The sequence below is a fragment of the Podarcis pityusensis genome, assembly GCF_964106645.2.
Source record: "Podarcis pityusensis genome assembly, chromosome: 2".
Lineage (NCBI taxonomy): Eukaryota > Metazoa > Chordata > Lepidosauria > Squamata > Lacertidae > Podarcis > Podarcis pityusensis.
The window spans coordinates 37375710-37397958 of NC_138029.1; the positions used below are offsets into that span (position 1 = coordinate 37375710).

The 22249-nt window shown below is 42.7% G+C and overlaps 1 protein-coding gene and 2 long non-coding RNA genes across 3 annotated transcripts in view; 1 reads left to right on the forward strand and 2 right to left on the reverse strand.

The window, feature by feature from the left end:
- SEC14L1 (SEC14 like lipid binding 1) overlaps positions 1-19115 on the forward strand; it is a 37532-nt gene extending 18417 nt beyond the window's left edge. Inside the window, exons 5-17 of the mRNA XM_080993753.1 lie at positions 1224-1352; positions 2425-2656; positions 3130-3239; positions 6134-6323; positions 7418-7506; positions 9201-9271; positions 10040-10211; positions 10703-10837; positions 12311-12445; positions 13999-14250; positions 15207-15385; positions 16711-16812; positions 18590-19115. Of these exons, the coding sequence (XP_080849879.1) occupies positions 1224-1352; positions 2425-2656; positions 3130-3239; positions 6134-6323; positions 7418-7506; positions 9201-9271; positions 10040-10211; positions 10703-10837; positions 12311-12445; positions 13999-14250; positions 15207-15385; positions 16711-16812; positions 18590-18605 (1812 nt within the window). The 3' untranslated portion in view covers positions 18606-19115. The remainder of the gene's footprint in view (positions 1-1223; positions 1353-2424; positions 2657-3129; positions 3240-6133; positions 6324-7417; positions 7507-9200; positions 9272-10039; positions 10212-10702; positions 10838-12310; positions 12446-13998; positions 14251-15206; positions 15386-16710; positions 16813-18589) is intronic.
- On the reverse strand, positions 9184-16822 carry LOC308470675. The gene is made up of 3 exons (XR_013982538.1): positions 16688-16822; positions 12201-12367; positions 9184-9264 (listed from the first exon to the last, which is right to left on the reverse strand). It is a non-coding gene; the product is annotated as an uncharacterized lncRNA (long non-coding RNA).
- Positions 19116-20003: 888 nt separating the features above from the next.
- The window catches only part of LOC308470679, a 33156-nt gene continuing 30910 nt past the window's right edge, over positions 20004-22249 (reverse strand). The window contains exon 2 of the long non-coding RNA XR_013982543.1: positions 20004-21209. This is a non-coding gene — a long non-coding RNA (uncharacterized lncRNA). The remainder of the gene's footprint in view (positions 21210-22249) is intronic.

The window sequence follows — 22249 nt, forward strand, 5'->3', positions numbered from 1 at the left end:
TGCACGGGTGCTAGCAGGTGTTCAGACTCCTACTTGATAGTATGTAGTGCCAGGGCATAGGATATGATGCAGGTGAGCCGACAAGTTCTTGTCCCAGTGTCTTTTAAACTTGCAGACAGCCATGATTTTTTTTTTTAGGAAAAGCAGACAATCAATGCAAGGTAAAGAACTCTGTTGCATGCATAAGTTTCCACATTCTTGCCAACAGGAAAATCTAAATACATGGGGAAATAGGCATATAAATCAAGCCTATGTTCGCTGTCTGCTTTTTTTTCTTTTCTTTTTCTTTTAAAGAGCTGAAAAAGCTAGAGCTAGCAATTCAGTTTCTTCAGTTTTAGGCTGCTGCTTCTCTTCAGAGAGGTGACAACATCGCAGCAGCCATAAAAACTCTTAGCTGCTAAGAAGAAATAGGAGTAGTGTGTGGCATTTTGAATACTAAAACCCAATTTTAATTCTGGCTGCTAATCCCAAACATTTAATATTCCTCTTGAATTACTTTGAAGGCATCCACCATAATCAGTCATAATTTTCCAAGTAGAATTAATTTAGCAAAGTACAGGAGTTGCCTGCCCAAGTTAAATGTGCCAGATCTCTGCTTTCAGCCTTGCCATATGCAGAGTTATATTAGCCTAATTAATAAACTCCAGTGAATGTAGGAATGCCTAAGTCTGCACAGGAACAGGCTGTTAAATTCCTTATGCCATGAGTTAGACAATGCACAGCAATTCCTTTCTCTGTGGCAGTTTTCAGGATGACTTGTGTGATTTGTGACAGGAATTGAGAAAAGTTGACTTCTGTGATGGTGGAAGCCATGTTGAGAAACTAGCGAAGAGTTGTACCAATAACTTGAATGTGAATACTTGGAATAGTTCTGCTGAAATGCATGGATTACACATGTGTCTTGCCTTTTTGGATCTTGAAATGGGACTAAAAACCAAGAGAACTGAAAACTCATAAACATGAGCTTTACAGAGCCCACTTAAGTCGATTACTATTTTAAAACCTAAGTCCTTGACCAAAGTACATTGGCAGTATTAAGCCACTGTGGTTTACATTGCATAGTGGTGCAGCTTTAAACTAAATCTTAGTTGTGTTGTGCATTGGTGAGCATGCCAGTTGGCTGCACTAAAAAAGAACATGGTATGCTGTACTTCAGAATTTCTTGTGATACTTGATCAGGTTTCTCACACTATGTGCCAACCTTTTGTTTCTCAACACCACAGGTGCATCCAGACAATGAAGACTGGACATGTTTTGAGCAGTCTGCAAGCCTTGATATTAAATCTTTCTTTGGATTTGAAAGCACAGTAGAAAAGATTGCCATGAAACAATACACCAGCAATATTAAAAAGGTGAGCTTTCAAGTTTGCAACTCCTTGGCCTGCTGGCTCTCGATATTGCAGCTGGAGTGATTTTGAGCCCATTTGGGATTTGTCCGGCCAGGTTCGGCTTTATTGGTGGCTGCTCTTGTCTTCTATGAATGGTATTTTTACCATTCTTATTTAGACAATATTGATTAATCTGCTCTTGTTGCAAATAGAGGAGCCTGCGTGTGCACTGACTTTGTGATTTGACAATTGATTATGCGGTTCCTGGAATGCGTCATAGGTGCTTAAACTCTTTGTTATAACAAAGTAAATAAAGATACTGCTTTTTTTTTTTTATCTCCCTAGAGGCAGTTGCCCAACTGCAAGCATGGCTTGCATAGGCAGTACTTTAAATCATACTGTGCGAAACAGCATGCAACTTTAGAAGAAGTTTCCCCATAAGAATAAAACAATTTGTCAAAAATAGGAGGTTGCCTAGCTTATTGTGCCCAGGCTTTAACCTGTCTGTAATTGCTCAGTTGCCTTTGTCAAAAGTGGGAGCTCCATGCTTCCCAGACCAGCTGTATCCATACTTGGCCAAAAAGCAGTTGGTGGGCAAACACATTGCCCTAGATCTCCTTGTGACTTTTGAGTTGGTGTAGTTCCTGCCCACCTAGCAGTTAGAAAGCACGTCGAAGTGCAAGTAGATAAATAGGTACCGCTTCGGTGGGAAGGTAAACGGTGTTTCCGTGCGCTGCTCTGGTTCGCCAGAAGTGGCTTAGTCATGCTGGTCACGACCCGGAAGCTGTACGCCGGCTCCCTCGGCCAATAAAGCGAGATGAGCGCCGCAACCCCAGAGTCGGCCACGACTGGACCTAATGGTCACGGGTACCTTTACCTTTACCTTTAAGTACCATGGAAATAGGTTCATTCTTTTCTAAACTAGTTCATGCTCTAGGGGGGTGGGTGATGCTGAAATGTAGAAGCATGTAGTGGGGCTCTCACTGTCTTAGAGTACACCTTGTTTTACATAAGGAAGAACTAATAGTGCAATTTTCTCTGAAAACTTATGCCCAAAGAGGAGTGCATTGACTAAAGAATTGCCTTGTTTTCAAAGGGCAAAGAAATAATTGAGTACTACTTGAATCAGCTAGAAGAGGAGGGAATTAATTATATTCCTCGTTGGAGTCCCCCGGCTAAATTTACGTTTGAACATGGTGCATCTCATGTAAGGCGGCCACTGTCCCCTCCAATCAACATACCTGAAACTACCACCAAGGAGGGACTCAGCCCTAAGGAAATCAACAATTGCAACAATGCATCAGAGCCCACAGCTGGAACACCCGATGGTGCGTTATTTGCCTGCCCTGTCTGCCTTTTGGGGTTATTTTGTGTGTCTCCATTAATATAACAGCTATAGTTTATAAGTAAGGAGTTGGTGAATCTCTATTTCTGTGCTGAACGTCTTCAATTTCTGTAGCCAAATTTCATGATTTTGGCCACACAGCATAAACAGCACAAACAACTGTACACTGATATGTTTTCAGATATAAAATCTGTAGGTTGCATTTTATTAACAGAGACTTTGAATGAGGGAAAGGCACCCAGTATTGACTAGGCTGATGCCTAGCTGGAGCTGGTGGAAGAAAAACAGCTCAGCTAGTAGCATTTCATTCTTTTCAAACTATGTATTAAAAATGGCAGCTTGCTCTGCAAAAGGACAAGCCGGAGCTTCAACTTGAAGAATGTATACTGAAAGCCATTTGTTAATTGATCCAGCAATCATTTATTCTAATAGTATTTGTGTAAATAATGGTTTCAGACAAGCTGGATGCAGACTACATCAAGAGGTATTTGGGAGATTTGACACCACTTCAGGAAAGCTGCCTCATCAGGCTTCGGCAGTGGCTCCAGGAAACGCACAAAGGCAAAGTAAGTATCTGTCTCCCTTCTTGACTTCCTATTCATCAGAAAAGTGCACAGCATGCAAGATGATCTGGCAGCATGTCAATAATCCATCCAAGGGAATGGACATTTTTACATAAGATGGCCTTGAACTAGTTTGAACCTGATACCTTTTAGTTTTTCTGTGTGCTGTAAAAAGTCTAATCTTTAAATCTACTTCCCAGAGTGCAGAGACCAGATGCTTTTATACTTAAAGAAAACAAAGCTTTGGCTTGGTAGCCTAGATATCCTTTCATATATGCTAAAGGTTATGTATTGTAGAAGCATAAAATTGAAATGTCAACAAATCAACCAGTTTTACTGTGTCCTGCTTGGAGATTGATTTAGTTGCTTGCAAGGAGGCTCCTGTTAACGACATTCCTCCGTTAACCACTGCCATGCCTTTCTCATAGCATAGTTTGAAAGCATGCAAGACTGCACACTTGGGCAGGTGGTCTGTAATTCATGGAACGTTGCACTGAGGTTATATGACTAGCATAAAAGCTAAAGGCCAGTTGGACATGCAAATACATCTTTCCTGCAATACCACAACAGTCAAATTCCAATTTCCTGTTTTGTTCTCCCTGCCTTCCACAGCAAGTACTTCAAGAGTAAGCTATTTAAAATAAAAGTTAGCTTCAGTTCTAAGTCTGTAGTTTAGGGAGAAAACTTCACATAGGAGAGAGATGGGCACAACGTGATCCAGGGAATTGTGAATAGCTGTGGATGCTCAAGGAATGTACTCCACTAGTGGTAAATACGTATTTGTTGGTGTATAGCACACGAAGCTACCCTAAATTTGAAGGCAGCTTTCCACATAGTAAGTACCTAGCTAAACTCAATTTGAAGCCAAAGCTTCCAGCTCCACATTAGAAGCCACATTGTGCCCTGATCTCTTGGTATGGATGTGCTACTTAAAATGTATTGTGGTTCATTTGTTTGCAAAATCAATGTAGCATCCCCCCCCACCCCCGCCTCACCAGCTTGCAAAGTTTCTGTGCCCCTCTGCTCACCAATGTGGTGGTTTGTTCACACCGGCCTGTGCTTTTTGTGTTTCCTTAAGTTTCTTTCTTGCACTTTCTATCATAAGTCAGCTTGTTCACTCCTACAGCTTCCAGTTTCCATCCAGTATTTAGACATGGTCATTTTCTCTAGCCTAATATTATCTTTAGAGCTATAGGGCAGAAGCTCAGTTTAAATCACTTTTAAATCATGATTATGTCATGTTAGCATCTAGAATGTCTGATTTAATTTGGCTCCATTAGCAGTAAAAGAAAAGGATGCTTCAAGCATTACCTCTCACCACTCTTAAGTAATTTTCTGATGTAGAGGCCAAAAGTTGATTATATTTTCAAAATCTGGGCTATATTTTGTTCCAGATTTGTAAGTACTAGTGCTCTTTCTTTCAAACCTGCTTATTTTTATGCTATCTGCCATATAAGCAAAATCTCCTTAATTACTTTCCCAATATTTACTTAGTTGCTTGATCTTCAATGCAGATGTATCCCGGCTTAACTCTGTTATCCAGTTCACTGCAAAACCCTTGAGTGTCTGCCATTTCACTTCTCGTCTCTTAAATGTCTTGCCTGATTGTACCCATTTTTCTGTGGATTAAACTAAAGAACTGATGACATTTCCATCTGATTTTTTTGAACAAAAATCTCCTCACAGCTTTGATTTGCTATTTTCTCATACCCCGCTCTAGCTGTTCATCTCTTTAACACACATTTTCATTCTGGTCTGCTTGGAGGTGGCATAAAGTAATGCTTTTCAGGATGGCGTTGTAAGTCAGTTATAGTTTAACACAGATAGAGCAAAGGAATAACAAACAACTTTCTTACAAAGTGTGCAAAAACGTCCCAGCTTGCTTTTTTCCCTCTTGGGGCACATGAACAGCAATGCTGTGAATGGCAAAGTGTGCAATGCTGTGGTCATTGTCCACAAAAGGGGGTAAACTGACAAGTGCTATTGGGAATCTCATTCAGATTTTTAATCCTGTGTGTGTGTGTGTGTGTGTGTGTGTATAGGAGTCTCTTTCTTTTACTGATTGCCTCCTGTTAATTGCGAAAAGTCCAACAGCTATACTATAGCAGAAAACATACAACCACCCCGTTTTACTATTTCCTGCTTACTCCATCTTTTCTCATCCAAATTTCATGGAATTTGTAGAGAGGGCTTCAGTAGTTTTCTTTGCTGTTCTCTTGATGCTTGTATCCCTGCCTGCAACCATGATGTAAAGACCTAAATGGAGATACTGTAATCCAAACTGTGTGTCGTGACCCATTAGTATGTCGGCTTCAGTGTGTAGGTGTGTCGCATGAACACTCCTTGTGCTCCTCCCAGGGAAAGGGATTACATTAACCTCTGGTTTGCTAGTAAAACTGAATTGCTGTGTCATGAAATGATGCATGTCTAAAAAGTGTGTTACCAACATGAAAAGTTTGGAAAGCTCTGCTACAACCTGTATTCGTGGGCAATAGCTATTTTTCTTCTTTAGTTCTCTACTGCTGGTGTCTTCCTGGTTCTCCATGAGTGAAAGGGATGGGGACAGCCTCATCTAAGAGAAACTTCCTTTGACTCATGTGCACCATCTAAAGAGCATGCAATACCTAACACTATTGTTTTATCAAAGATACCGTAAGCCACCTTGGGTTGGCAATTTGCCTCAAAAGCTGGGTGTAAACATTAATGCAAATACTAGAACAAGTTATTTATGCAGAGTAGATTTAAATCTAATCAATTAAGGCAGCTGCCCCAGTTTTCTGCTCTGAGGGTATAAAATGGATATTGCTCAGTAGCAAATGAAATTCACCTCCACCATTTAGATAACTTTGGAATCAGCTGGTTTGTAACTTTCAGCCCCCTTTTGCTGATGTTTGCAGATCCCAAAAGATGAGCATATCTTACGATTCCTGCGTGCGAGAGATTTCAACATTGACAAAGCCAGAGAGATCATGTGCCAGTCCCTAACGTGGCGTAAGCAGCACCAGGTGGACTACATTCTGGAGACTTGGAACCCTCCTCAAGTACTTCAGGATTACTATGCTGGAGGCTGGCACCACCACGACAAAGGTAGAGTAGCCCTGCTGCCCTATGTAAGCAAAGGTTGTTAGCCCATTATTCACTTTGGCTGGTATGTGTAGCAAAAGGAGCCATAGGAAAGGTTCTCTGTAAATTTTTAAAATGTCCCTTGAACATTCCTGCAGAGGTAGGAACAAAATGCTTCTGAATCACTACGCTGTTTTCAAGCATCATTCGGGCAGGATTGAAGTCATGAAAGCATAGTTTTCAGAAACATGGTGTAAAAGACACACACAGTGTGCATTTGTTGGAACAAGCGAGGAGATGTGTCTGTTATCTCTGCTGCTAAAGATAGTGTTTTAAACAAAATATTGCCACTGTTAAAATTACTCGGCCCCTGAAAGCTGTGCTTCAAAGAATAAAAGCTGGCAATAATGTATATTGGAATTCTGAGAAATTCAGCTTGATTTTTTTAAATAAAAAAACTAGCCTTCACGGTGGGGAAAAAATAATAATGCTTTACTGCATCAAGTTGTGCTTTAAGTGAAATGCCTAAACTTTTAAAGGGGCTCACAGCAACTTTTGTCTTTTTTTGTGTGTGCCAAGTATTCTGCTTTCAAGTACTAAAGCTTCTACAGTTTTCTCACAAACTTATAAAATATTTTATTCAATCCTCAAAGCCACACACTTTGGGTTAAAGAATAGTTTTAGGTTTTCATCTAGCTGCATTCCATTAATAGCTCAGACTGTAGGAATGTTAAGCTTTCCCAAGGCTCTTCTGCCTGAAGCTGCAGTTATTCAGATAAAATTGAAAGCTGCAATTATTCAGATAATATTGACCAATACATTAAATTGGTCCCGCAGCCTAATTTTTTTATAGCTTTGTGCCAAGTTGCCAGCATTGTCCTGTTTCCTACAATGTTAATGAGAACATACAAAGTGTGTTTCTCCCTCTCCTTCACCCCAGGATTCTTGCTAATGCAAGTTGCTAATGAGGTGGTGGAGTTAAGCTATGCCAAAGTTCAGATTTCCTTTGCAGCCAAGGAGTGACAGTTGCTTTCATAGAAACCAAAGTTGCCAAGCAAACACTGATCATTCTAGTTGCCCTTGCAAAACCACAGTTGCCACTGTTCTTTTTTGTTCAGATGGGCGTCCACTGTATGTGCTGAGACTTGGCCAGATGGACACCAAAGGTTTGGTGCGAGCTCTCGGGGAAGAAGCCTTGCTTCGCTATGTAAGTGCCTTTGATGCCATGTGTTTTGGTAGTGAACACAATGTTCCTGTTTTATAGTTCTGCTTCACATTAGAAAGATGAGCACACTGTGGCTGTCTTCGTCAATCTGTGTTCTTTTTTCACACTGTTCTGCCAGAATATCAGAAGTTTTGTTTTGTTCTTTGTGGGTTGGGTGGAGTTGTCTTACTTTGTGGTTTACATATGCAGGAAGGTGAGGTGGTGGAATCCTGAGGTCATAGAGTGGCTTGCATTACCTCCTTTTCTAGGTGGTGGGTTGTTTTTTTTTTAATGTTCCCATTTTAAAAATAAAAACGTCAGCATGCAAAGGGGGAAAAGAAGCACATTAGGGGGGAGTTTCTAAGCCAGCTTGTTTCCCATTTGCCAGGTTTCTAGTGTGTGCATGGGGATTTGCAAAAAGGCGATTTCCCCATTGTGAAGTAGAACAGTCCTCTATATTACCTCATCCCATAACATTCTGTGGTATAGCCAGACAAAAAGGTTATGGAGTTTGGTCTGTAGTTTTTCCCTGGGCCAGCTCTTGCAACTTTTTATCATGCAGCAGTTTTAGCTTGTCTGATTAGGAGAGGAGGGGAGAACTACGTATGTCACTTTGAGCTCCTTGGAGAAAACGTGGAATATTAATGCAATCTATCCAGCTTGCCATAATATTAAATACCTGTTCTTTGTCAATAACGTAATCTATTCAAGAATGGACTAATGAAGTGGGCAGGGGGGTTACATTATTGGCAAACTAACAAAGAACTCCAGTTTCCGTGCATATAGAATTCTGGCTGCTCCCACCTAGCCCAGGCCTTCCATTATCCAGAGGAATTTCATATTCTAAAGTCTTTCTTAATTATATACTTACTCCAGTCTCTCTCCCCCACACCCCTACCTCACATTCCTACCACATTTTTTTTGGGGGGGGGGGCTCAGTTCAGTTTCTGAGACTTCCAAACATGAGGATCGGTAACTTTTCTATTATTGCTGACAAACATAAAGCAGAAACATAATGCAGAAATTAAGTTAGGGGAACATCAGAAAAGTTTGTAGAATCAGTGAACTGGGAAAGCAGGAACGGGATGATTATCTCCTTTCAAAGGTAAAACAGAGATGATAGTAGCAGTTCTCTTTGTCCCGATTTTCACCATGGCTATTCTGCTACAACATCTCTGCAATATCTGTCAGGAAAAAGCACCAAGGCAAAAGCCAGCTCCAGATGGCTGGAATGCAAAACAGGATGTTGTGGTTTACAGATGTACTGTTGGAGAAAAGGTGGAGCCTATTCTCTGTACTGAGCACCGGATGTTAGCTCAGTGTGCCATATGATCTGTACTGGAAGTACAGGGGTGGAGTTGTGACTCTTCTAATGGAGTCTGAAGGGAACAGTCACATTTCTATGTACTGTTGAGTGACAGGAATAAAACATGTAGAAAGGACTCCTGTCTGTCTCTCTTCCCCTCCCTGGGGGAGTGCAGGGAGGGAGAGAAGGAGGAGGGTGTGTCCTGCTCACGTTTGAGGAGGATCGCCGGTTTGTTTACCTAGCCTGCCGGGGGTCGCAGACGGACGGTAGACAACAGTATCTCGCTCAATTGCCTCTGGGGAGGCCAGGTACCTCTGCCTGTGGGCTGATGATATTGACAATATCCTTGTTTCTCATGTGTGTGTGTGTGTGTGTGTGTGTGTGTGTTTAGGTTCTCTCTATTAACGAAGAAGGACTGAGGAGGTGTGAAGAAAATACAAAAGTGTTTGGAAGACCTATAAGGTAAAAGAGAATAGCTGTTAAATGAAATATGATTAGTGGAATGCGAAGTGTTGAGAGACTCCATGCTAATCACTCTAAGATTGATTCATATGTTAGCTAAGGGGATATACTTGTGAAATTCCTGTGTATGAGGGCTCCAACCTGTCCCCGTGCCCACAGGTGCAATGGCATGCCATGTTTGGCCACTGCAGCGCATCATGCCCAAAGCCATGATTTCAAAGTGAGGTGCATGGCCCACATATGAATTAGGAGGACACATCTCACATGAGTTTCAGCCAAACGTTTAGGAAAACATGGAAAACAGCTTTCCAGTCCTTATGTGGCACTTAGAAGTAGATTTTCGTCTGCTCCACATTCAGGGTGAAGACAGGTTGTCATCCCTCACACCCAGAGTATAGATGAAAGGGAGTTTTGTGACATTGGGGACTCCCTTGAACAGGCATGGTCAAACTTGGCCCTCCAGCTATTTGGGGACCACAACTTCCATCATCCCTAGCTAACAGGACCAGTGGTCAGGGATGATGGGAACTGTAGTCCCAAAACAGCTGGAGGGCCAAGTTTGGCCATGCCTACCCTAGAAGCTTTGAATGTCGTCAGTTCAGTGATGCAACCAACAACTAAGGCAAGGGGGCTAGAGTAAAACAACTTTCTAGTGACTGATACAAACCTCTTCAGCAAATCTGATTGGGGGGGGCTGTGGGGAGGTTTTTGTTTTGTTTTAAAAAGACACATTTAGTAAGTTCATTGCCTTTGCTTTGGGGCAAACAGTTGTTGGACCTGTTTGGTGGATTTGGAGGGCCTGAACATGCGGCACTTATGGAGGCCTGGCGTCAAGGCTTTGCTAAGGATCATCGAGGTAGTCGAAGCCAATTATCCGGAAACCTTGGGGCGCCTCCTCATTCTGCGAGCTCCCAGGGTGTTTCCAGTCCTCTGGACACTGGTACGTTCATCTGCTTTTGTCTCCCTTGGGACCTGTGCTTTGGAAAATGGGACCCAGCCCTGTACTATAAAATAGCCATGGTCAACACTTGCAACGTTGTTTTTTTATAGGGAGCATCATTTCTGTAACCAAAAACAATCCAGTTACATACAGTAGTAATGTGGCCTGGTGGAATAGTTCACCTCTTGAGCATGCCACTTTTATGAGTATCACCAATATTAAAAGTATCCTCTTGAAGCCATTTGAGGATCCGGGGACTTGACTCACTTGGTGTCAACAGCCTTCTTGGCAAGTGAGTCAGCGCACAAAGTTGCAGACAGGCAGAGCCACAGGGAGAAGCAATTGGAGGCTGTAATCTACCCCCTCTAGAAAGAGGAGTGGCTGCACCCTGCTCATTTAGGTACCCCAAAACTTCCCACTGTGTCTCTGAAGCTGCCTCTTTCACCTCAAAGCCAATGAGCTACCTTTTTAACTTAGTATTTTACTTGCAGGTCAGTCCATTCATTGATGACAACACAAGAAAGAAATTCCTGATCTATGCTGGCAATGACTATCAAGGACCCGGTGGGCTGTTGGATTATATTGACAAAGAAATAATTCCAGATTTTCTTGGTGGAGAATGCATGGTAAGTAAACAGTAGTTGTAACAGAACTGCATTCATTGATTATTTTCTTTATTCCATAAAATTTCTACACTGCTTGATTGTAAAAACCACCACCACCCAGAAGTGGTGCACAGCAGATAAAAAGAAAAAAATGTACAACCCTATGTTAAAACATGCAAATGTTTAAATACTAATACAGATTAAAATTACTTTAGCTTTCCAAACATCTGGGTAAAGGTAAAGGGACCCCTGACCATTAGGTCCAGTTGCGGACTACTCTGGGGTTGCAGCGCTCATCTCACTTTACTGGCCGAGGGAGCCGGCGTACAGCTTCCGGGTCATGTGGCCAGTATGACTAAGCCGCTTCTGGTGAACCAGAGCAGCGCATGGAAACGCCATTTACCTTCCAGCCAGAGTGATACCTATTTAGCTACTTGCACTTGACGTGCTTTCGAACTGCTAGGTTGGCAGGAGCAGGGACTGAGCAACGGGAGCTCACCCCGTCACAGGGATTTGAACCGCCAACCTACTGATCTGCAAGCCCTAGGCTCTGTGGTTTAGACCACAGCGCCACCCGCGTCTGGGTAGGCCTGTCTAAACAGGAATGTTTTTAGCAGGTATCGAAAATAGCACAGTGGAAGGCACCTGCTTAATCTCAATAAGCAGGGAGTTCCAAGTGGAATTGAGTTCTTACAAATGCAGAATGGATATTATGTGGCACCTGTAAGTAGTGGCAGTTACACTGATCCAAGCGGTCGAGCGGCCATGTGTAGGGTAAGGCGATCTCGTAGGCAAACTGGTCCCAGGTTGTTACGGGCTTTATATATGAATAGGAACACCTTGAACTTGGCCCGGTAGCAAATGGGCAACCAGTGCAGATCTCTGAGCAGAGCTGTGGTATATGCTGACATCGGGCCTCGCATCTGGCAGCACTCTTGCTGTGGCATTCTGTACTAACTGCACCTTCCGGATCAAGCATGAGGGAAGCCCCACTGTCGAGTGTGTAATTCCCCCTTCCCATTCCCTACATTCAGATAACTCACTCAGTGAAGCATACTGCAATTCTAATTAACAAATGCATCTAGAATCACTTGTTTCCTGAAAGGTTGTTTATACTCCTGCAGTTCTCAGGGTTACCCAACTTTGCTAATGATCACCTTGTATGGCTATTGCCATTTTGGCTGTAAAAACAACAGCATCAGGAGAAGCGAATAAGAATATGGGCTGGAGGGTCTAACCCACTATATAAATTTTCCAAACAGACAAACTTGCAGTTTGGTCTTGTTGAACCAATATGAAATTGTAAGGGGCGGGACACACACACACAGTTTTTAAAAACCAATTCACATGTGTTCTTCGGTGTCTTTCTTCAACGATAACTCACATCCATTAAGAGCTTTACTTCTGAGCAGATTCTTTCTGAGGTGTGATCTGTTTGAGTAGAGATCTAATTCTGATTTTTCTCTCCCCTCCACCTTAATTAAATCTCTGAAGTGTGAAGTTCCAGAAGGTGGGCTGGTTCCCAAATCTCTATACCGTACAGCAGAAGAACTGGAAAATGAAGATATAAAGTTGTGGACAGAAACAATTTATCAGTCTGCAAGCGTCTTCAAAGGAGCTCCCCATGAGGTGACTTTCCTTGTTTTCTTTCTTGCATCCAATTGTCTATCCATGACAGACAAGCTCAGGTCTTCATTGGTTTGACATGGGCTTCATGCCAACTTTGTGCAGTTAGAGGTGCTTCAGATGATATTTCAGCTGGTCCACTCTCAAAATAATTGTTCAGCTCAGTAGAGGAATCTTCTTCTTCTCTTCCACAGTTAGAAAAATGCTATCTTAAGCATTTTCTATTCACAACAGAGGAGCTCAAATCTTATTCAGCTTTGTTCAGCTGTTTTGTTAGTAATGCAAGCCGGCCTCACATGAACAGTTATTGGTAAGAGTGGACTTTCTGAAACATCTTCTTAGTTCCTTCCTAGTCCTTTCTTATGAGCTTGTGTTGGTGAGCAATGCTGAAATAAGGGGAAGAAGTAGAGAGGCACACAACTCCACCCCCATTTTTAGTCTAACATTGCTTTCCTGCAGTCTGCTAAAAGTAGTAGCAAGGGGGCTGCCTCAAAAGATAAGGGGGTCAAGCCCTTCTGGCCCACCTGTAATTTGAGCACTGCTCCTAGTCCTGCTGTGAAGGCAACCCTTGACTCCCCCCCCCCTTACTAAACTTTTTTGTGTGTGCAGAAAACAAGATGCGGTGCACTTTGAATACATTCAGTTGGTGCCTGTAGCATACTTTTAATCTACATTTTTATTACATAGTAACTGGAAGAATATTGATGCAGTTGAGCCACCTATTCCCCCCCCCCCAGCAGCATTTATTGAAGGGCCAGTCTTTTAATCTGCATTTCCTTAAAGCAGCAGGACAGAGATATGCTAGATGTAGAAACTGTCTTTCTACAGTGTCTTTCAATCACTGGAAAGCCTATATTATTGTCTTATTACTTGGCCTTCACCTTAAGGTCCCAGGGCAGGTTACAACAATTAAAAACACATCATCATTAAGAAACCTCAACATTGCAAAAAACCACAATCACAAAAATTATCATCTAATAAGAATAACAATAACATCTAACGAAAAGTAACAAAAGTTCAGACAATTGCCTATATTATATTTATACTTCCAACTATTCTGCATTAGAAGTATTCAAGGCTGTTTTTTAAAAAGAGATTACTTTTCCCATGCCATCGGATGCATCCAGTTAGATGCTCTCTCATGCTGCTTTAACATCCAACTATTGAAAAACAGCGAGCTTTCAAAATGGCAGAAAGGGCTGCCATATCTCCTTGCTGTCATAAAGCCAAGGGTGAATTCGTTCTTCCCCAACCCCCTTTTCTATGGCTTCTGAAATAACATGGTTTTTAATTTATTGTGTAATTTGACTTTGTACTGCTTTTTAAAATGTTTGTTTGTAAATGTTACGCAGTTGGATGCAGAAGCAATTAAACTCTTGCATCTGGTTACAGAATCCCTCATAGCAGGTTTTGTAGCAAATATAAACACAGTGGGTTTCTACGCCAGAGCATTCGAAGTGTGTGGAATTTGACAGCAGCACCAAATTGGCTCTTCTCATTGAAAGGCTTTTTTGCTTTGACCGAGCTTTTAATATAATTATCCTCCAACTCTCTAGATCTTCATTCAGATTGTGGAAGCTTCGTCTGTGATCACCTGGGATTTTGATGTTTGCAAAGGTGACATTGTATTTAACATCTATCACTCCAAGAGGGCACCACAGCCTCCGAAAAAGGACTCCCTGGGGGCCCACAGCATTACTTCTCCCGGTGGCAATAATGTGCAACTGATAGACAAAGCCTGGCAGCTGGGGCGGGACTACAGCATGGTGGAGTCTCCGCTTAGCTGTAAAGAAGGGGAGAGCGTGCAGGTGAGAACCAGCCTCTAAGCAAAATCCATGTTGTTAGGTTACTTTCAACTGACTTCTACCCCAAACAGAAGTCACTGGAATTGGTAACAAGAGACTACAGCAGGGGTTGGGAAACCCATGAGACTCTTGATATCAGAGTTGTGGGTTTGAGCCCCATATTAGGTAAAAAATCTCCTGCATTGCAGGAGGTTGGATTAGATGTCCCTCTTGATCCCTTCCAATTCTATGCCCTTGGAGATGTTTTGACTCCCAATGCAACATCAACCCCAGCTAGCGCAACTTAAGTGATGATGGGAGCTGTAGTCAGTAATGCCTCAAGGGCTACAGCACTCTTGGGGTGGGCTATCTGATCACAACCAACAGTAACTGGGCAGATCTAAGAGAATTCTTAAGTTCCGATGAATAGTTGCCTTGCGTCATGAGTGGTCTTACTGAATGTATGTAGCCTTACTGTTTGCTGTGGAATGGTAAGGGATTTTAGGATGGTGCTGGTCAGTTTTTAAAAGGAAAGCCCTGGGATTGCCAGCCACTTCCTATCCCCAGATATATCAATCAAGTATTTGAGAAGAAGATCCAGCCAATGGGGGTTGGGGGAGCTGAGTATCACCACAACTGTAAGGCTGAAACACTTTGCAGCCCATCAGTTTCCCACAGCACTAAAATGGCCACATACAACATTCTGAGAAGTGATTATCTAGCTGTGAGTCCTGGAAGACCTGGTTCCTATGGTCCATCTGGGGAAGGTGGGGCCTTGACTGACTCCAGCTATAAAGGCTAAACCTTCTGTTCAAGTTGCCTACAGACCACCTGCATGGGGTTTGTTTCAGGATTGTTGTTGGAGTAAACAGTTTTAGAGAAGATTTATACTGTTGCTTCTTCACTATGAGTCGCAAACCAGAGTTGTGAATGAAGCTCATTGGGATTCCCTCCCCTCCCCCCCCCCACTTTGCTTTCAGGGGTCCCATGTGACAAGGTGGCCTGGTTTCTACATTCTCCAGTGGAAGTTTCACAGTATGCCTGCTTGTGCTACAACCAGCCTGCCTCGTGTGGACGATGTCTTGGCATCTCTACAGGTCTCATCTCATAAGTGCAAAGTGATGTACTACACAGAAGTAATTGGGTCAGAAGATTTCAGGTATGCTTAGCTGTGCCTTTGCAAGCACCATGCCAGGGAAATCCTAATGGAAAGACCCCTGAAAGGAAAATCAAAAATAGTTCTTACGATTTGCTTGGTTGAAAGGCCTTTTAAACATGGAAGAAGGGTCCTTGCAGTTCTGCCACTTTGCCAGAATTGCTTAGAACAGCAATGTTGTGAAAGTACTTATTGCACATCAAATACGAGTATTAAGTAAAGTTGGCAGGAACTAGGGAAAGAAAGGGGGAGGGAGGGAGGTGAAGCTTTTGTGAATAGAGTTACCTGACCACCAAGAATCAGGGATGCAGCAGTAAAACTGCTAGCATGTTTGCAAAGCTAAGCAAGGTCCAGTATGGTTTCAAATTGGAGGGAGGACCATGTGCATTTCAAAGGGTTGGACTAGATGACTGTTGGGATCCATTTTAGCTCTACAGGGCTCTAAAGCTGAAAGGATCCTAAAACTGCACGTATATTTTGTGAAGGAACAGATTCTCATGAAGCCGAACTCGTATGTGAAATGCCTACTTGAATACCTCTAATGGTGGTTGTGTGCAGAATCTAGAGTAGACAACCTGAAAAGTTGGTTGCCCCTAGTTTCAGATGCAGTTGGGCCCAAAGATCACAAAACTGCCTCACTCTGGCTGCATAGTATTGTGCAAATCCATTGGCATATTTAAAACTTCTTGGTTTGGATACAACCTGCATTTAAGGAGAGCTTTTAAACAAAATATCTGGTTCTCATTCAAGAAGGTCAGAAGTGAAAGAAATCTCTTTCCCTATATCTGAACATTATCTTGAATTGAAATTCTTTCAAGGGCATTAAGGACGGAGAATTCTTAAATATTTTCCTACTGAACCAAGGGTTAAATTGAAATTTAGATTGAAGAAAAGAACCCCCCATTCACTCTGGTTTCTTGGGTTTACCTTACCATGTAAATCTGAGATGAGCAACTTTTTAATTATTATTATTATTATTTCTGTTGAGGACAACATTCCTTTTATGGGAGCTCATATGCTGGTGGTGGGCAGAGAATATACAGAGGTTTTTTATTAAAAATAAATAAATAGTGCAACAAACCAATACAGCTACTGTTCTGGAAAGCACAGGATAATGCCAAGGTTGCAGGTTCTATCCCTGTATGGGACAGCTGGAGACTGCATTGCAGGGGGAAGGACTAGATGATCCGCAGGGTCCCTTCCAACTTCTGTGATTCTATGTATGAGAGAGGGAACTTCCACCCAACCAGGATAATTAACAAAAGCAAAAAGCAAAACAAAAAAACCCACAAGTTTGTATAATACCTTACTATCTGTCTCTTTTGCAGAGGGTCCATGAGCAGCCTTGAATCAAGTCACAGCGGATTTTCTCAGCTCAGTGCTGCTACAACCTCTTCCGGCCAGTCTCACTCCAGCTCCATGATTTCCAGGTAGTGCCACTGCCAGCCAAAAGCCAGTTGATGAGATGGCCGGACCCTCGTCTGTGGCAGCCAACTGCAATACAGCTTAATCATCGGTGACAATTGCAAAAACAAAAAAACATGTGGAAGGCCTTTTTATAGATAGTAAAGTAGCTGTGTGTGCATTTAAATATACTGGGTTTGTTTTGAATTAGAGCTGAAAGCGTATCCAGTCTTAATGCGGTAACCATAGTATTTCCCCCCTTCCCCAATCATAAACATGCTTGCACAAATCCTAACCTGGACATGCAAGGGCTGTTTTGCAATGAAAGGCGTAATCAGTGTGGTTGAGAATTTATTTTTTAAAATACCATCCTTTCAAGACATTCTATAGTGCATTAGAAATCTAACCTAAAGCTCCTGCCAGTGAGGTTCTCACAAAGCTCAAAAACACTTCCTCCTTTTGTGGCGCTGTGAGAGTCTTCCTCTGCTTCTGCCCAGCATTTAGGTCTAGAGGAAGGCAGTAGCTAGAATACTTAACATTTCATGAAGTGCCAGCGGGTGCCTGGCTGAACTGCTTACCTTTTTCTCTAGCTCTGTCATAGGTGAGTGCTGCCTTCGGCGGAGGAAGCAGGATTTCTGGTCTTCTCAGGCAGCCCTTTTGACATTCATACATTTCACTTAATCTCACTGCTAAGGGCTTAATAACTCCAGCTTTGGGCATTGAAAGGTTTTTCAGGTCCATAAAGTTACACCTCTGAGCACTGAAGAGGACAGAGCAGACTTGTTTCAACATCCTAAACTTCCGGAGCCCCATCTGCCCCAACTTGCATCTTTTCACCCTGAACCCACTGAATGCTGGCATCTCTTCTGCCAAGAGCTGATGAGTGGAAGGGGGTGGCTGCTCTTTTCTCAGATTCTTATCTGTCCTACAACTGCAATGAAAATCTCACATGTCACTAAGATGCCACCGCATCCTGTCCAGAACACAAGTGTAGTCTGCTGTGGCTACAATTATTGCAGCTTCAATTTTCCTATAACCAGGGCTTTAATTACTATGCTAAGTGCTCTTTTAAGTGCCCGTCCCCTGCTACTTCCTTAATATTTGAGAGACTTCAGCTTGAAACCTTGCATGTATTTTTTGGAAAGCTCAAAACATTCAGCCAGTCTTAGAAGTTTGCTGTGTTGCATCAGACCTTAGTAGCCAGCTAGTTAAAACATTTCAAAGGCTGCAAATTACTTGGAAAAGCGGGTAGCGGCTGAAGTTGTATCCTCTTCAACCCACCCCAGATCTGAAATATATTTAAAATAAAAGCCCCTTGTTTATAAATAGAACTAGGCCAGAGAAGGAGCTTGTAGAATATGATGGTGCTGTGCTCTGTGGAAATTGGTTTAGGATCAGGGTGCCAAATGCCTATGTTCGTTTAAAGGCTGTAAAACACTGACTAAAACAGTTTTCCGAAGAATTAGACAACTAACACTTGTGGTGTTTGAAGTATTAGGTCAAGGTGACCCTTCGAGTATTGGTCAAATTGTAGGAAGGGTGGCAGAATATACATTAGGTCACAAACTCACACATGCTCTCTTGCTCTCTGTGATAGCTGCTTAACTAATAAGACACCCCCCCCCCAATGATTTCAGAAGTGGTTTTAATGCTTGATATGCAGTCATGAACATAGCTCCTGCCTCAAAGCAGCATAGTGCCATGTGCAGCCAGTTAGTGTTCCTGGTGCAAAAGGGCATGTCCTCTTTTTTCCCCACTTGTAAGGGATGGTCCCCTCTTTCTCTCTCTCTCTTTTTCTCTCAGATGGCGATTTTGCTGACAGCTGTAAAGAAACCACTTCACTCAACAGTCCACATCAGCTCAGAGATGTCTGGCTTTGTAGTTACAGCCACTTCTCCTGTCTGAAGATCTATTAAGTTTGCTCAGAAGTGTCCCATATGGGGATACTTCTTTTTCCTAGAAGTCAAATGCATCTTTCAGAGCTCAAAGCACAAACACTTGAGGGGGTCCATACATCACAAAAAGCAGCATTTTTAAAAAATGGAGTGCCATGGCAACTATCACCTACCCAACTTATCCTCTTCTCCATTGTGTGTGGTCCTACCTACGCGATCCTTCCTTCCTGTCAGAACTGATAATTTTGCTGGTCCTACCTTTACTGAACTTAACAACTTTTCCCCTCTCTCCTCATCTGTATTCATGAACTTCATATCAATTTCTGTAAATGTTTTGTAAACATATTACCTCAATCTTGGTAATAAGATAACGGTCTTTAAAAGATTTTTTTTTATTTGTATCAATAATAAATGTGAACTGTTTGGGAAAACAAGTCTGAATTATTTCTTCCCAGCTGAAGAAGAGGTGGTATAACAGGGCTGAGCTGAGGAAAGTCAAACTACTGAATTCTCAGTGCCACATATGACTGCCCCCTTTTTTCTTTTACCTCTCTGGGGCTTAAGGCAGGCAGTACTTCCAGACCTCAAAGGGCTCTTCTCTAAGGCCGCTTTCAAATGGAGGATTTCGGAGGATTCCGCTGTACTGATCCAATGCGTTCTTCATGACTTTGGGCCAATATCAATCTCTGATGGGTGTGTGTTTGTGTATACACACACACGCAAACACAAATCAATATTTTTTAAAAACACCTCACTATGGAAATACAGCTGGCAGGCCTACTACTGTATTCCATACTCAAGCTCTCTTTATTCATGTATTACAAGCCCACCCCCTTAAATAGTTTGTGTGATTACAGCAAGAGAGGCTAGCTATCCTCTACCATTAAGCAGAATGAGGCAAACACTTCAGGCAGAATATGCTAGGGGGCAATATGGAGAGACCCTGGCAATTCTCTTTGGTTGGGAGGTGCCATACACCCAGTCCTGCAGCCCTTGAACTAGCTTGCTTTCCTCAGGTGCACTGAAGGAGATTCCCCTGCCAGCCCACTTGGCTACTACATATGGAATGTCCATAGGAATTGCCACCATGCCCTTTGCCACAGGCAGCAAATTATTTTGGGCTGGTCGTGTGTGTGTGTGTGTGTTGGGAGCAGGGGTGGGGAACTTAGCAGTCCTCTACATATTGTTGGGCTGTTAGACAACCAACACCATTGCTAGCCATGCTGGCTGGGGCTGATGGGAGTTGGAGTTCTGCCGCCCTTGCTGTAGAACAGGCATGTCCAACTCACAAGAGACTGCGATCTGCTCCCATTATAAAAAAATTTTTAAGGGGGGGAGAAATCGCTAACCTAAAAGAACGACACAGTGGTAACCGCTACTTTCATTTCCTAACTCATCGGCTGATTGCAATTAAAGAACACCCATCAAGACATCTAGAGGGGTCCCACAATCAATGCAGGCCCAGAACCAAACTTTCTGTGTATTATGATGTATCTGTCAACTTATGTTAAGGACAAGGGTCACCTAGGTGCCCTTGGGTGCCGGTGCTTCCTAGGAGATTGCAAAGGGTCTCTGTAAGTATCTTTACAAAATTCTGCAATGCGCAAGAAGCCGTTTCTTCTTCCTGGTTTGCACTGGCTGAGCCCCTCCTAAACTGAACATGCCGTCCTTAGGCACACCCACTTTTTCATTTTTTGGAATACTGCATGTCTTTTGCTCTCATGAAACTTGCACACCTTGTACAGCTGAATATATTCAACTCTACATGAGGGTGATCGACTGGTGCAATGAGGATGTCAGGCTGGGGAAAAGATTTGAGTATTCATGGGAGCAGATTCCCAGGAGATCCATAGCTTGTGTACAAATATGCTTGGCATATTCTGCTGAAACAGCAGCACTTAGTGCCTTGACCTCTCTTTGTTTTCACCTCTGTCAAATTACCAATACATACTTGGAGATACCTTGTCAGTTCTCCTCTACTGCCACCTGCTGGTACCTTAAAGGTAAAGGGACCCCTGACCATTAGGTCCAGTCACGGACGACTCTGGGGTTGCGGCGCTCATCTCAGTTTACTGGCCGTGGGAGCCGGCGTACAGCTTCCGGGTCATGTGGCCAGCCACATGGCAAACCACAGCAGCACACGGAAACGCTGTTTACCTTTCCGCCGGAGCAGTACCTATTTATCTACTTGCACTTCGTGCTTTCGAACTGCTAGTTTGGCAGGAGCAGGGACCAAGCAACGGGAGCTCACCCTCTCACGGAGATTCGAACCACCGACCTTCTGATTGGCAAGCCCTAGGCTCTGTGGTTTAACCCACAGCGCCACCCGCATCCCTGGTACCTTAGCTTCCCACAAATGCTGTATAAATTTTGTATAAATTGTATCCTACCTTCCTTCCCAGTTCTGAGATACATACATACATTCTTTTCCTCTCTTTCTCAGCAGGCTGTGGGAGAGTGAGTGGTCCAAGGTCACCCACAGTTAGCTTTGCGGATAAGTGAGCATTTGATTCCAGCTCTCCTCTAGTCTGTAAAAGATCATGTAGACTGATATTACTTCCAGATATTATTTATTACATTTATGTGCTACCTTTCCCCCCAAACTGCTCAAGGTGGTGCATATGGATCTCCCCCGTCCCATTTTATCCTCATGACAACAACCTTGTGAGGTAGGTTAGGCTGAGAGATGGTGACTGGTCCAAGGACAGCCAGTGAGCTTCTGGGATAAATGGGGAACTGAATTCTGGTCTTCCAGGTTCTTAGTCTGGCACTTTTAACCATTACTGGCCAAACTGTCTTTTCTGTAGGAAAATTGGCCAAAGAGACAAGCGCCTTGTGAGGTTATGGATTCCCAATGAATCTGCATTGGGTAGAAGAGGTATTTTCTGCATCTGTTGTCTGATGCAAACAAGAAAGGCATATTCCTGTAGGAAATCCTCTTAATGACTGTATCAACAACAACCAGGTTTCACAAACCTTGGCATCAGCCTTTTCCAGAAGCAATGCAAAACACAATAGGCCTCAGATTAAGTTTTTAACGCTGGCATTGAGAAAGGAGGAGAGAGAAACTGAGATTAGAGAAGCTTACAGATTTTAAACACCATCTAATGCAAGTCTCAAATATAGAGCTCAGCATCATTTCAAATTATCACTAGTTTTAAAAACAAATAACCTCACTGTTCTTATTTCATTGTCCCTAGGAAATTGCATTCAATTCAATCCTACTTGACAAATGTTGTGTGCTGGTTCACTTTGTGGATTGCCATGGATAGCTCCTTTCCAGTCCTACCCAACAGACACCATCTCAGAACAATATATATAATAAATAATACAAAATAGGTAAACATTTCCTTGCTTTGCATAATTTGTAAAGCATGCTGAATTTTGAAATGTTCCTGGTGTATACACAGCCCTACCTATGTTCTTCCCAGTCTGAAGGGTATAAACATCCTTCTCCCTAGATAGGCACATTAAGTCAACACTGTTGAAGCAACACGAGGTTATGAAACAAACCTATACCCAAACAACTCAAGGAAGCATTGTCATAAAAGTGTCTCTCACTAAATGT